Source organism: Spea bombifrons, chromosome 4 (genome assembly GCF_027358695.1).
Source record: "Spea bombifrons isolate aSpeBom1 chromosome 4, aSpeBom1.2.pri, whole genome shotgun sequence".
NCBI lineage: Eukaryota > Metazoa > Chordata > Amphibia > Anura > Pelobatidae > Spea > Spea bombifrons.
Genome location: NC_071090.1, coordinates 105,207,154 through 105,221,038, shown reverse-complemented (window position 1 = coordinate 105,221,038; position 13,885 = coordinate 105,207,154). Strand labels below are relative to the sequence as shown.

Here is a 13,885-nt window from a genome sequence, read left to right as displayed (position 1 = left end):
ATATTTACACCCTTCACAGAACAGAATAGCAATCTTTTTTTCACAGGTTCAGGCAGGGACTTTTAACTCCAATACTGCATTAAAGAACAGACGCTGTCCACGCCGACAGATTTCGGTAGGATAAGGCTTTCCGGAAAAATCTGAAAAATCTCGCAGGCAACCAAAATATTTTAGGTACAGACCGGAAAAAAAAAGAAAAAAAAAAATCTCTTAAGGCAACCGCAATAGGTATAAAATTCATTGGGCGGACCCCAGGAAGTCAAAGAGTTAATCATTTCAGGCTCTTTAAATGATAAGATAGCAGGTAAAAGCTGTTGGATATTAAGTCAGTATGATAATAAAAAAATAAAAAGACCGACAGCACGGGGTTGGCCAGCTTCCATCGTTCTTGGCTAATGATTATCGCCTGAGGCTGATGGGAGTGGCGTCAAAAACATTAGTATTAAAACCATCGCCCACTTCATTTTTTTGTTCAGCACCAAAAAGAAGCCTTGCAGAATGTAAAAATTACCAAAAGCTAAATTTCCGCCGTCATATCCTGTTGGATACATACAGGGGGCCGCAAAATAGGAAAGATGCTATTTATAAAAAAATAATAATAAAAAAAAAAAAAAGCAACATGAATTCGCAACAGAAAAAGTGCAGACGGAGGGCGAGCGACAGAGAAACAGGCAAACAAAATGACATAACGGCGGCAGAATAGGCACTTGTTGGCAAATCGTGGCCGTTTGTGGCTCGCTACACGTTTGGTTAGGAAGAATGTTCCGAGAATGGCTGTAACTCCGATCCTGAGAATAACCCCAGAGCCGCTTGGCGTATCAGGCGGCCCGGAGACGTCCGCATCCACAGTTCTCGATAAGTTCTGCATGTTTAAAGCGCCTCCCAGCAGTTCTTTAGTGTTTTAAAGATTTTGTGCTTTTTACATCAAAAAGAAAAAACAAAATATCTATATATATATATAAAATAAAACCAATCAGGTTGTTCTGTCCTTTATGGTCCCTCAGTGCTGTTATGATGTAGATATTTTGTCATCATCCAGTTTTTTAGAGTCCTTCACAAGCCTCCTCGGTTTTCTCCTCTCATGGCGAACGGAAGTGCAAATAAAGAAGGGGGGGGGGGGAAATGGCACAATTTCCACAGGATTATTTCCCAGAAAAAAAAAGAAACGTAACGATAAACCGAACATAATTTGTGAAGAAAAAAAACTATACAAGTACTTTGGACGGTAGACAAAAAAAAATAAAGTCTCAAAATTCAAGCTGCGCAGGCAGGCCCGTGTGCACCGCAGGCGCGGACGGACGTATGAATAGACTTTGGCTTTTGTGGTCGTTGCCCCTGATATAGAATTGAGCAGCAGAGTTGGGCGATAGGCACTGAGCGGCTAACAGTTGTTCATGCGGCGTCGTCTTCCAAGCTCACCATCTGTCTCTGTGGATAGAAGACACAGCGGCTCGTCAGTGCGCTGCAGACACTACATCAAACAATACGGGGGTGTTATGGCGGGCGCGGAAACGTTACCGATGGGTAGGTGTATCCGTCCGGGCTCCGGCATATGTGAATCTCGTCCTCTTCCGTGGTTTTCTGGTACACGGGATTGTCGAAGTTAATGCTGATGGTGTTCTTCAGTCTCCAGTTCTTCCACAGGAGGAACCCCCCGAAGGCAATCAAACAGAGCAGCACTGAGAAGAGAGAGGGTGGCTTTAATTTACAGGGCAATTGTTTTAATTGTGGTTTTATTCCCTAAAAATCTGTGATCCGACGTGTTAATCCAATCAGGGCAGCTTCTGTTATAAAGTGGTTCTGTCCCTTTAAAAGCCCCCCCCCCCAGACAGGAAGGGCAAAGAGAAGAACTCACCGATGGGAATCACGATATAAAGGGCGGTGGGACTCGAGTGGGAAGTTGCAGCGTCTGCACCAAGTACATTCCGATCTATAGGAACGAGAAAAAAAAAGTGATTTTATGGCAACAACATCTTTAAATGGAGAATATGTGGCTTTTTGGTTGCTCACACGTCCCTTTTTACACATTTCCTATAGTTACATAACAAAAAAAGCTTTAATGAATAAATCCCATGCACCTCTATTTAATGTAACATTTATTTTATCAGTAATAATAATATATATATATATACCTTGGTCTGATTGGGTGGTGAAGGTCAGGGATTTTTCTGTATTGCTCTGTGGGGTGGGGGCTGTAGAGGTGGTGACGGGGGTGGTAGTAGTAGTAGTGGTAGTAACAGTAGTAGTTGAGGCTTGTCTTGGTGGCTGTGGAGGGGCGGTAGAAGGCCTCCTTGCTGCTGTAGTAATCTTTGCGAGGGTCGTACTCTTCATGGTCGCAGTGGTAGCAACAGGAGTTGTAAAAGGAGCAACCTCCGGAGTATTCGTTTCTGGATAATTGAAGACGAACAATGAGCGAACACACGGATTGAAACACGGAAAGGAGCACGGATAGAAACACGGATAGAAACACGGATTAGGACTTTTCGGGCAAACAAAACAATGAAATGCCAAAAGTAGAGTTTTTCTGATGAGCATATACTATACTCGTATACATAGACTATATTATGAGCCACCCATGGAATCCCCACCCCAGCTTCTGATGTACAATAAATCCCACAATCTTTTGTGGAGCATGTGTCTGGCTACATAAAGAGGGCTCACAAAAGAATCTCATAATGGATCCAGTCAAAACACCCGCCTGTGCCCACAAACTGAAGCACAAGAAGCCAACATACCTGCCACGCAGCTTCTCATGTCTGGCCCCAAGTGCAAGCCATCGGGACAGGCGCACGTGAACTTTGGGGAATGGCTGTTGACATGCGGGGCTGGCAGGCACAAATATTCACAACCGCCATTGCCAAGATGGTGAGATTGACACCAGTTCTGAGCTACGGGTAAAGAAGAAAAAAACAAAAATATGAAGCACGTCAAATACACGACTCCAATGCATTATAAAAAATACAGAGCTTTATTAAAAGGGGCACTGCACGTATACAACGTGTCACTGATCAACCCAAAGCTTCTTAAGGACAAAAGAAAAGGGACCAACTCAATAAAGAGACATCTTACTAACACCCCCCCACGGACCTCGGCGTCCCTACTCTATATACCGTCTGTTTTTATTGTCTTCCTTATTCAACTAAAAACCCCAAATAATGGTTTGAAGGAGCCTGAAAAACATGAATAATACGGAGGCTAATGTAATTACGCCATACCTTTAGGTTGTCTCATGTTGTGGTACAAGACAATATCGTCCGGAGAGGACAGATCTTCGGCGACTTTCACAATGTTCTCTCCGGTAAGTCTGTTGGCGCTGAATATGGCTTCTTTCTCGTTGTCGGTCCAAAATACAAGGTCCTAAAGTAAATGAATAAATCATCAGACCGCTGTTCCGGGTAGATTGCAGATCACGGAAAGGGCAAAATCCCAGGAGTCCCCCAACTCCTGTTAATGTTTGAGCCGGGAACGCGTTACATCAGAACAAGATCAGACAAAGATAGATCGCGCAAATATTGACACAGACAGCGCAGTCTGGGAGCCGAACTTTGCGCAAGTTCAACGCTACTTAAAAAAAAAAATCTGCTCTAGAACCAGGTGTATTCTATAAACGTGCGTGAAACATACTGCAGGTATCCGAAATTACTAGAACATACTGTGAATTACGCTACGGATAGGGATGACCACCGCAGTGACTCGGGCACAGATACTGTTGGCCACGTGAACCCCGTGAGCACAGCTTAGCCCACCGGCACCCAAAGGACGAGCGCGAGTGAAAGTATGAACACGGCTAATAAACGTAGACTCACTTCAAAGACAGCAAGGGAGAAAGGATGAGCCAAGTGTTCTTCGTCGACTATTACGGTCTTCCGGTTATCTCCGGTGGCATCGATACTGGACAGAGAGTGAAGCTTGGAGTCCACCCAGTACAGCCTCTGACTCATGAAGTCTGATGATACAGAGAGGAGAGATCTCACGTTAGCTTCTGCCACCTGAAACGTGGCCTTCAAGTCACGACCCCCCCCCAATATATAACGGGGTCATTGGAACTACAAGCCATTGTGATGGTGTTGGGATAAGATACAAACTTAGTTTAACCTTAGCCAACAACGCCCTTGGCACATGATATTTTGATAAGTTTGTTTATAAGGAGGATTTGGAGGGAGCTCCTGGCCCATTTGGACAGAGAATCCTTGAATTACTCACCCAGGGTGATCCCGTTGGGCCATTCAATTCCATCTGAAACCAGGGTATGTCTGTTCACGCCATTCAAGCCTCCTTTCTCAATCTTGGCAGGCAGACCCCAGTCTGTCCAGTACATAAACCTGAAACACGGAGAGGATCTTATAGCACGACTTAACCAAGACCGTGTAACCTGTACACAAGATATTCCTCCCCAAATACTGGTTCGTACGATGTGCATTTGAGCGCAAGCTCTTGTTCTCTTACCCTTGGGAAGGATCCACCACAATGTCGCGCGGCTTGGCCAGACCCTCCTTAAAGAGAGTTTTCCTCTTTGATCCTTCTGTGTTGGCCACAGATATGGTGCTGAATGCAGAGTCGGTCCAGTAGATGTTGCCATGGACCCAATCTACGGCGATACCTTCCGGAGACTGAATTTCATTACCGATCACGGTTGCGTGGTGGGAAAAGTTATGTGCCTTGTCCATTAGAGCGCTGCAAGTAAGGAAGAAAAGGGACAATATTTAAGAGAAAGAATAAAAATACATATAAGATTTTACATAATAACGATTATAAAGAATTAAAGGTCCAATAACCAATATTTCTCAAAATAGATTTTTACTTGGTGGTAAAATGAGTACATATGCAAATAAAAATAAAAAAAATTAAGTATTCTAATGTAACGTGGACCTTCGAGACGTGTTACTGGTTTGGTACGCCATCGAGTTGTGGTTACCTGTAAATCTTCTTCTGAGAGAGGTCCGACCAGTAGATCTTTTTGCTGTCTATCTCCATATCCAACGCCACCACGTTTTTCAGATGTGGAATAAAGCTGGTGTATTCGCTCCGGTCCAGCGTCATCTTCCTCACCTCATGGCGGTTAGTGAAGAAAAGGTAAGCTACGGTTCCTAAACATGGAAACAAAAGAGGTTAACAACCCGCAGAGGAGAAGGCGACACCGAGGATAGCGACTTACAGCAATACTCTTGAGAATACCGTTTTTAATGCTTCACGTACCGATGGCTTTGCAGGACTTGGTCATTGGATCCATTTGATAACCCTCGTTACATTCGCACTTGTATCCGCCGATCAGATTGATGCAGATTTGGCTGCAGGTGTCTGGGTTTTCGCATTCGTTGATATCTGGTAAAGAAGGTGGACAGAGTTGAAAATCCTTCATCTACTGGTGCAAAAGCGCATCTTCCAGCAAAGACTACAGACTGAAGCTGCCACACCAAAAAAAAGGGTGGCCATCATTACGTCCCGAATGGCTGCCAGGACAGAAGATTTTTTTGATATAATAAACCCAAAGGAGCGAGCGGGGCCAAAAAAAAAAAAAAAAGGAATTTTGGGAACTGGGGGCTTCAATTTTTCACAAAATACAACATATTCTATAAAATTACCTTCACACCGCCTCTCATCTACCAGCCTGTAGCCCTCGGGGCACAAACACTCATAGCCAATCTTAAGGTCTTTGCAGATATGGGAACAGCCGCCGTTTCTTTTCAAGCATTCGTTTTCCCCTGTGGAGGAGCACAAGGTAACAGGATAAGCATAGCGAAGACGTTACTTTCCATCTTTATATAGGTAACTTTATCATGTGATCTCGTTATGAGATTTCCATTAGTCTAAGTTGGATCAGCAAACTGACCCATTAGCGCCAAGGATTCATTGGCACGGATGTTCTGGACCAATCACAGCACAGGAAGTTGGGGGGTGTACCATATGATAAAGACTTACTGCATCCTTTGACGGGCTCATCCGACCAGTCTCTGCAGTCTCTATTGCTGTCGCAGACTTTGTCCATGGAGATGCACTCTCCGCTGCGGCACTGGAACTTCTGAGGACCTTCACATTTTGTCACTGGGAGTAGAAAGAAAAAGGCAATCAGACTTAAAATAATTATATAAATATATTTATCCCCACAGCTGGTCTTGAAATACACGGAGCGGGTATTTTATGGCAAGTTTCTCCAGCCCAACACTCACCGTTCACACAGCCCCGCTCATCGCTCAGATCTTTGCAGTCGTATTCGCGGTCGCACTGCCGGCTGCCATGAATACAGGACCCGTCGTTGCACTGAAACTCGTCTGGCCGGCAAGTGGCTTTAACTGTGGGGGGGGGGGGAAAGGCAGGCATGCAAATTAGTAATGAAATACACAAAGGCACAGATTGGCCTGATACTATGAGGCGAAGGTGACAAACAATCCTTATTTCACCCCACTCCCCTTGCGAGAGAAACATTTAAATACATTACAGGATTGAATAAAGTACAGGAGGGAGGTTTATTCGGTAACGGGCAGACTAGATGAGCAGAATGGGTCTTATCTCCCGAGAGACAAAAAGTCTGAAACGTACCACAGTCCTTCTCGTCAGATTTATCCTTGCAGTCAAATCCACCGTCACATCTCCAGCTCATGTGTATACATTCTCCGCTGCCGCAGTGGAAGTCCAGCTGGCCGCATGGCTTGTCGGTCTTGATGGGCTCGTTCCCTTCGCATTGAAGCTCATCCGATCCGTCGTCGCAGTCGCTGTCCCCGTCACAGGACCACAACTTGGGAATGCATTTCCCGTCGTTGAGGCACTGGAAATACGCCGGGGCGCACGTGGGGGCCGGACAGGAATCCTCGTCGCTGCCGTCATCGCAGTCGTGGTCCTCGTCGCACACATAGGAAAGGGAGATGCACTTCCCGCTGCGGCACTGAAACTCGTCGTCGCCACAAGACTTGGACGCTACAAGAAACAACCCCAAAATCATTAAACACGATTACAAACGTACTGCGTCTAACAAAACAGTAACCAAGATCGGACATCGGTGATCTACGGCAGATCAAAGCAGAGACTTGGAGCAGGAGATCTGGTTATAAAAGATGTTGGGTGCATTATATGAACATACAGCCGCCTTGATCAAAAACCCAAACACGTGGCTCAAGTTAACTTACGACAGTTCTCTTCGTCCGAGGCGTTTTCACAGTCAATTTGAGAATCGCACTTCCACGATAAAGGAATACAGCGATTTATCCTCCCGCCACAGCTGAACTGGTTGGAGCTGCATGTTGCGGACTCTGGGAAGAGATCATAAAATTCAATTAAAAATCAAGCTAATAATTCATTAGAAAGGGGGGGAAAATAACACCCAAAAAACACTGATTTACATGGGATCTGCACACGTGTGTAAAATGAGATGCCATCTAGCAGTTTCTGTGAATGAAGGCTTGGGGCTATATCGTAGAGAGTAGTGTTCCTAGGGGTTCAGGCACAGACGCGCGGTTACAGTAAATATACTCACTGCACGTGTCTGGGAACTCGTCGGACTCGTCGTCGCACTCCGGGCTGCCGTCACAGACCCACTTGTGCGGAATGCATTCGCCATCGCCGCACTGGAACTCGTTACGGTCGCACTTCCTATTCACTGAAAGGAGAAGAAAAAAAACAATAAGCAACATGCCAGGCTGGAACGATCATTATTTTATAATAGTGTATGGGTTTCTTGTCCCCAGGATATACATTATATATATATATATATATATATATATATATATATATATATATATATATATATATATATATATATACACACGCATACATACACACACACATGTATATGAACAACTACACGACCGTATAGGAAGCTCCAAGCGGGTCCATCACCCGAGGAACACTATCTTACACATAGAGCTGTCAGGCACATGTAGGGTTACAGGGCCGATCAGCGCTAATCTTATGAGATTAATCCTTATGAACTTTCCCAGGAGCAGCTGCTGGGATAAATGGTATAATATACCGGGAGCGATAAAACTGGAGGAATAGAACCCGATACATGAAAATAAACACGGGGTTTGAGGATTTACGCGTAACAGCAAACGTTTTGGCAGCGATATTATCAGCCACCGCAGCCGGCGAGCGCATGCGTGCTTTTCCCAGCTTGTAAATGGGTGATTATGGCACCATGGCAATAAATACGGACAGCCAATCACAGGCCCTGCACAGCTAAAGGGCAGGGAGGCGTGAACGCTCGGGTACATGCCTATAGAATGAGGACACGTGATCATACAGAACACTGAGATCATGTGCCTCGCTTCAAAGATCTGTACATTGAAATAGAACCCGTTGATGTCAGGCGAGTATCATGTGTATTGCTGAACCGCCACAAATAAAAGATTAAAATAGGTCTATGTAGCGTGTAAAGCTACACGCATGTACCAGTCCTCTAACAATTAAATCACTTCTAGAGAACTGTATGGATTTTCCTCTAATCACAGAACTGGGGTGTAATGGAGCTCGCTGCATTTAGGCAACATGCACCCAGAATGACATCATAGCCGTGTGGATAGATCGGATATCCCATAATCACAACTACAGAACCAAGAAGTGTTACTCGGCCCGGTTCCCAGGCTAAGCCTAATGGGAGTGTTACTCCTGCCAGAATATAGTGTATAGTGAAAATGTGACACGCAGATTGCGCTCGGCCATGTCTTGTACGCTCCGGGCATGTGTAAGATTGTCACAGGATAAGGAAACATACGTGTTAAACGGACGTAGAGTCATGTTTCTCATGTATGGAAATGCCCCCGGGAGATGGATGCTGTGTCTGGTTACAATCCTATAGAATATCTCAGCAGTACAGAAATATTTTTATGAAGCGCTTACTTCACAAGGATGAGATGCTGAAACTTTACCGAAGTGTTAGATGTGCATCAAAGTATATAAATATATTAGACTGGTATATATTATATATATATATATATATATATACACATATACACACACACACACACATATATACATACATACATACACACACACACACTATAAGTACATCAGCACTTCAGTATCTCTCCATGCCTTTCATTACTTGCTTTCCCTGATCCCCAGTGCTATATATTATATATATTATAATATAATATACGGGGCGATGAACGTATTCCGCGTGTTTTATGGCTCGGCGTGGCTGTAAAAGGATTGGAAAGCAGGAAAGGCTGCTTGCGCTGCTGCACCGACGGCCGGATCAGGTTTCAAATGCCGGAACAGCATAGTCAGCCGGAGTTTAAATCCGTCTCAGGGGGCCGGAGGCATTTTGCAGTGGGAAGAGCACAAGAAACGGCTTATAAAATGTTGGCCGGGCTCCATCGCTCTCTCTGTATAGGAAGAAAACGCCCTGTGTGGCTCCAACCCCCCCCCCCCATGCTGTAATTCTACGTTTAAAATATTATGAGAAAATTTAAAGTTAGTAAAACATAATATTTCATTTCAAGGACCCTCTGAGAATCCCCACATTGATAGCACTACATGATGCGATGCTATGGAGAGGGGGCTAGCCCCGGGTCCAATAATTGGCGCTGACTCCGGTCCGCGCTTTGTTCTTTGCGCCGTTCCGCCTGCCGGGAGATTATTCCCCAATAATTCCCGATTACGAGAGCTGCTCGGTATAAAAGGTCATCGGGGAAGATGCCTGAAATAAGCAACTTTTCTGGCCGCGGACAGATTTTTGTGGCTCAATTATCGCAGCGTCTAAGATTAACGTTTGGTTTAAACATTAAGCTGGTCGCCCACGCCTGAACTTTATCCCGAATTAATATCCGATCCCGCCGTACGTTATTTAAAGAGCGGTTTGACTCGCCGCCGTATGATTGGTCCTAAGTCTTAGATTCAGGAACCGTATGCCTGTCCCATTCATGTTTAAGCCCCCTCACTGTATTATCCGCTTCCCCCTCTGCTGGGATGCTGTTCCATACATCTACCACCACCTCAATAAAGTTATCATTCAAGGTCTGCTGAATAGATTTTACTTAATTCAACATCTAGTTTAGTCACCCAGTAAGAATAAGCCTTAAGGAAATAAGCTGCCCACTACTGGGACCCTCAGCCGCGGGACCCTCAGCCACTCCTTACTGTTTAACTGAAAACAAGCCCAAAAGAATTCTGATCTGTCGATGCAATCCAGATGTCGCCTTAAATGAATTACAGGAGGTCTGTTAGAGAATCGAAAGAACAAAAAGAACCAGGTTTCTTCTCTACAAACAAAGCAGAGAAAATGTGAAGATGATATTCTGTAGGACTTTCTGTGAGAGGGGGGTAGACAAGTGGAACAGCCTCCCATCAGAGGTGGTAGAGGGTAATACAGTGAGGGGCTTTAAACGCACATGGAACAGGCATACGGCTCCTGAATCTAAGACGAGACCGACTGAATCCCAGTCTTTACAGCAGGAGAAACGGGCGACTAGACGGGCCGACGGGGTCTGATCTGCAGTAGTTTAACGTATAGCATTTTCTGTCTCTCTTTTTGTCATTACGCTATATTAAACGCCAACATATTCCACGGCGCTGTACAGTTTAAATATGGGGTGATTAACAAATACGATCGCACAGATACAGGAGCGGCTGGGGTAGCAATCTGAAGCTGCAGTTAGAGGTAATTTCAGGCATACGAGGTGCCCCCCCACACACACGTTCATAATTTGGAGGGAGTTTTGTGAATTTAACCCCTCGTGGAAAACAGAGCTTTACCTTCAACACTGAATCAGAGGCCAAAGGTACATTATAACATGGCGCCATCGGTCTTATCTTAGAACACGAGGTGCAATAAAACCTTTCTGCGCAAGAGGAATGGAGAACCTTCAAACATTCTGCAAAGTTACAGTATGTTATATTTATATTATACATACATACATACACACACATATACATTATATATATATATATATTATATATATATATATATATATATATATATATATACACATACACACAAATCGATGTATGCAAAGACAAAGAATGTAATCCAGCAGGTTTCGCAACAAAGATTTTTTTGTTCCCTATAGAATGATCTACATGGGGAGAAGAACGCGGTGCCATTTTAGGGCACAAAGTATCATTCATTCTTAAACTACTAAATAAGTTACAGCTACGAAAAAAAAAAAAAAAAAAAGGATAAGCGTTTACAACCGGAGAGATAAGCAGAGGAGGAAACCGTTGGAACTTCAGACGCTCGGACACTTTCATCGTATCTAGAAAGCGACAGATTACTTTACAAGCCTTTTTATCGGAGACACTATAGGGTTATTTTTTTTGTTTTTTTTTAAGATAATGGTTATCGCCATGTGTTTATATTTTTAACAAGGAATCAAAATAAACAAAGGGCAGGTATACAGCGATGTATATTATTATTAAACCAGGCTCTGGAACGCTTCGTAGTTTGAGTTCCGGAACCATGCAGATGACGAGCGAAAAGCCACAGACATTATATATGGCTATATAATAACGAGGGGTACGTGCGGGACCCCATAGATTTACATGGGACTTGGGTTCTCGTGGGGTAAAGCCAGCAAGGTGTAAACGGTAAATACCAACTGGGATGGGAGCCGCCCGGCCGGGAAGCCAGAGACACACCCGCGGACACGTTTGGAATTGTCCATGCCACAAACTTAGCGCAGGAATTTTTGGGATCATTTTTTTACCCAAAAAAGGGAAATAAGTTGCAAAATATTCCCTAGATATTTTTTTAAATTAAGTCCCCTTTCATTGATGTTAAATACTTAAAAGGTATACATGCCATGTGTACATGCCAGCATGTTTTTATATTATTTATATAATTTATTATATTATTGAACGCCCCGCTTTGCCATAAGTCGTGCTCCGACCTCGTAAATATACATTTAAATTATTTACGAAGAGTGAGCAAAAGGGGGGTTTCCGCAGCCGGTAATCACACGGAAATTACACCACAAACTTGCTTGTTTCGGCTTTTTTCACGTAAATGTATATTTTTTTTTTCCATATAATTTAATTAAATGTTGCCGTTTTATTCCCATTTATCGTTAGCGCCCTTGCTTGTGGGGCATTAAGGCATTTTTATAAAGTTCAAAATTAAGTTCCAGGTAATCCTAAAACTGACACTAATTGGAACAAAGTAGGGGGAAGTGTAAAAAAAAAAATGGAATTCCTGTGCACCAGTATAACTATATTTCTCCTCAGTTTACAGTAATTTGGCCTCCTTCCTGTACAGGTAACCATAACAACCGCAATTTTGATTTTTTTACAAATATATGCATTTTACTCACTAATTATATATGATACACGCACAGCACCCCAGGCACACAATTAAATGTGCGGCAGTCACCATGGTAACCACAAGAATATTCCTGACGGAATGCTTTATATGCGCCCCCTAAACAGGTTATCGTATATTTCCGGCCTACCAAGGACTGGAAAGCAACGTAAAGGCCAGTATTTCCTCACACCGCGTACATGCGGGAACCGCTTTGCAGCGCCCACGCCCTAGCCTCATAGTATCGTAAGGCGTGCGCAGCCTGTCCTGCACTTGAACTTGAACGGTAGAGGAAAAAAGGCGGGTAGACGCTACGGAAACCACGCCCGCTTGGGTTTAGAATCCCCGCCCACAAAGGGAGGAGATTCTCGCCACGCGGTTGCCTGCGAACAACCGCTTGCAACAAACGCCTATCTAGGCCCCGCCCCGCCACATTTTGATTGGCCGGCGGGGCGGGGGCTCGCGATCGGCAGATTCTAAAGAAGCCAATCCGCGGCTCGCTCGCCACATGCCCTCACCGGAGATAGGCGGGGCTTGGAGGGTAATCCTCAGATAGTAGAAGGAAAGTAAAAGCCGGTTGTAAACGTCAATGAGACGCCTTGATTAACCCAAATACGTAGTGCAGAGAGCCACCGCTGTAGCCTTTACCTGCATACAGTCTACAGTGCCTGACATGGTACAAAAAACCCGAAGCTTAAAACCTCTGACTGATGCTAAAACGATCATTTAAAACCCGGATCCAAACCGTTTTATAAGGCATGTATTGGGTTAATCAGGCTCAATGTACACAATTACTACACTGACAGCTCACGGGGAAGCTATAGAAGAATAAGCATTCCAGTGATTTTAATACAGGGACATCGTATACATTCTCTCTGCTTAGATTGTTTCCTGAAGGCAAATGCCTGAACCTGACAAGAGGCAGGTGCAATAAATTCATCCCGCTCATAGACAGAGCGATCCCTGTGTCACCAGATCCCTCCCGGATACAGGCAAAGCACACACCTGTTCTACACCTGTACATTCAAAGGGATGTCAAGTGATGCTATGTAACAGCTAACAGATACACTGTATCAGCAAAGAACACATCAAATGCATCTCTAACATGACAGGCACCTGATGGACAGTCACCTAGTGCAATGCATGTATGTATGTATGTATATGTATATGTATATATATATATATATGGGTGTATATATATATATATATATATATATATATATATATATATGTAGATCTTACCTAAGCTTGCAGTGCCAATCTTCAGTAGGAATAGCAGCAGCAGAGATGCTTGGAGCCTCATGTTTAAATCCCAGTGTCTTCTCCTGATTTCTGGTAATTGTTGCCCCTTTTGCTGCTGATCAGGGGTTGCAGACCGGGTGCACTCACCACTCCTTCAGATGGCAGACTGATTGGGAGATCCCTGGGTAAGTTTGAATTAATTCACTTTTTTTTTTTTTTTTAGGGCACACAAGTAGGCGGGGTTAAAAGTGGTGTGAATGTAAATGAGCTTCCCTTCCCGCCCAGTAAGGGGTGGGGCTTATAACACATGATGTGACATCAACAGGGAGTGCCCTGCCCAGCATAGGTGTGTACAGTACGATCTGGAACAAACACACACAGCCGAAAGCGCTTAAAGTCATACCAAGCCTTTTCTAT

The 13,885-nt window shown here is 44.1% G+C and overlaps 1 protein-coding gene across 1 annotated transcript; it reads right to left on the bottom strand.

Annotated features, from left to right (window-relative positions):
• Window positions 1-572: 572 nt before the first annotated feature.
• LDLR (low density lipoprotein receptor) lies at window positions 573-13,639 on the bottom strand. Its single transcript, XM_053463222.1, has 18 exons — window positions 13,469-13,639; window positions 7,469-7,591; window positions 7,122-7,244; window positions 6,538-6,912; window positions 6,168-6,290; window positions 5,920-6,042; window positions 5,583-5,702; window positions 5,197-5,322; window positions 4,916-5,087; window positions 4,447-4,674; window positions 4,204-4,322; window positions 3,807-3,946; window positions 3,216-3,357; window positions 2,736-2,888; window positions 2,133-2,387; window positions 1,856-1,930; window positions 1,519-1,679; window positions 573-1,428 (listed from the first exon to the last, which is right to left on the bottom strand). Exons 1-18 carry the CDS (start codon window positions 13,527-13,529, stop codon window positions 1,393-1,395), a joined length of 2,655 nt encoding a protein of 884 aa, XP_053319197.1. The 5' UTR covers window positions 13,530-13,639; the 3' UTR covers window positions 573-1,392.
• Window positions 13,640-13,885: the final 246 nt, after the last annotated feature.

Coding starts and splice junctions, on each gene's coding strand:
- LDLR (XM_053463222.1), bottom strand. CDS start 13,529: ATGAGGCTCCAAGCATCTCTGCTGCTGCTATTCCTACTGAAGATTGGC. Junction 7,245..7,468: donor CGAGTTCCCAGACACGTGCA/GTGAGTATATTT, acceptor ATCTCTTCCCAG/AGTCCGCAACATGCAGCTCC. Junction 2,889..3,215: donor CAACATGAGACAACCTAAAG/GTATGGCGTAAT, acceptor CTTTACCCGTAG/CTCAGAACTGGTGTCAATCT.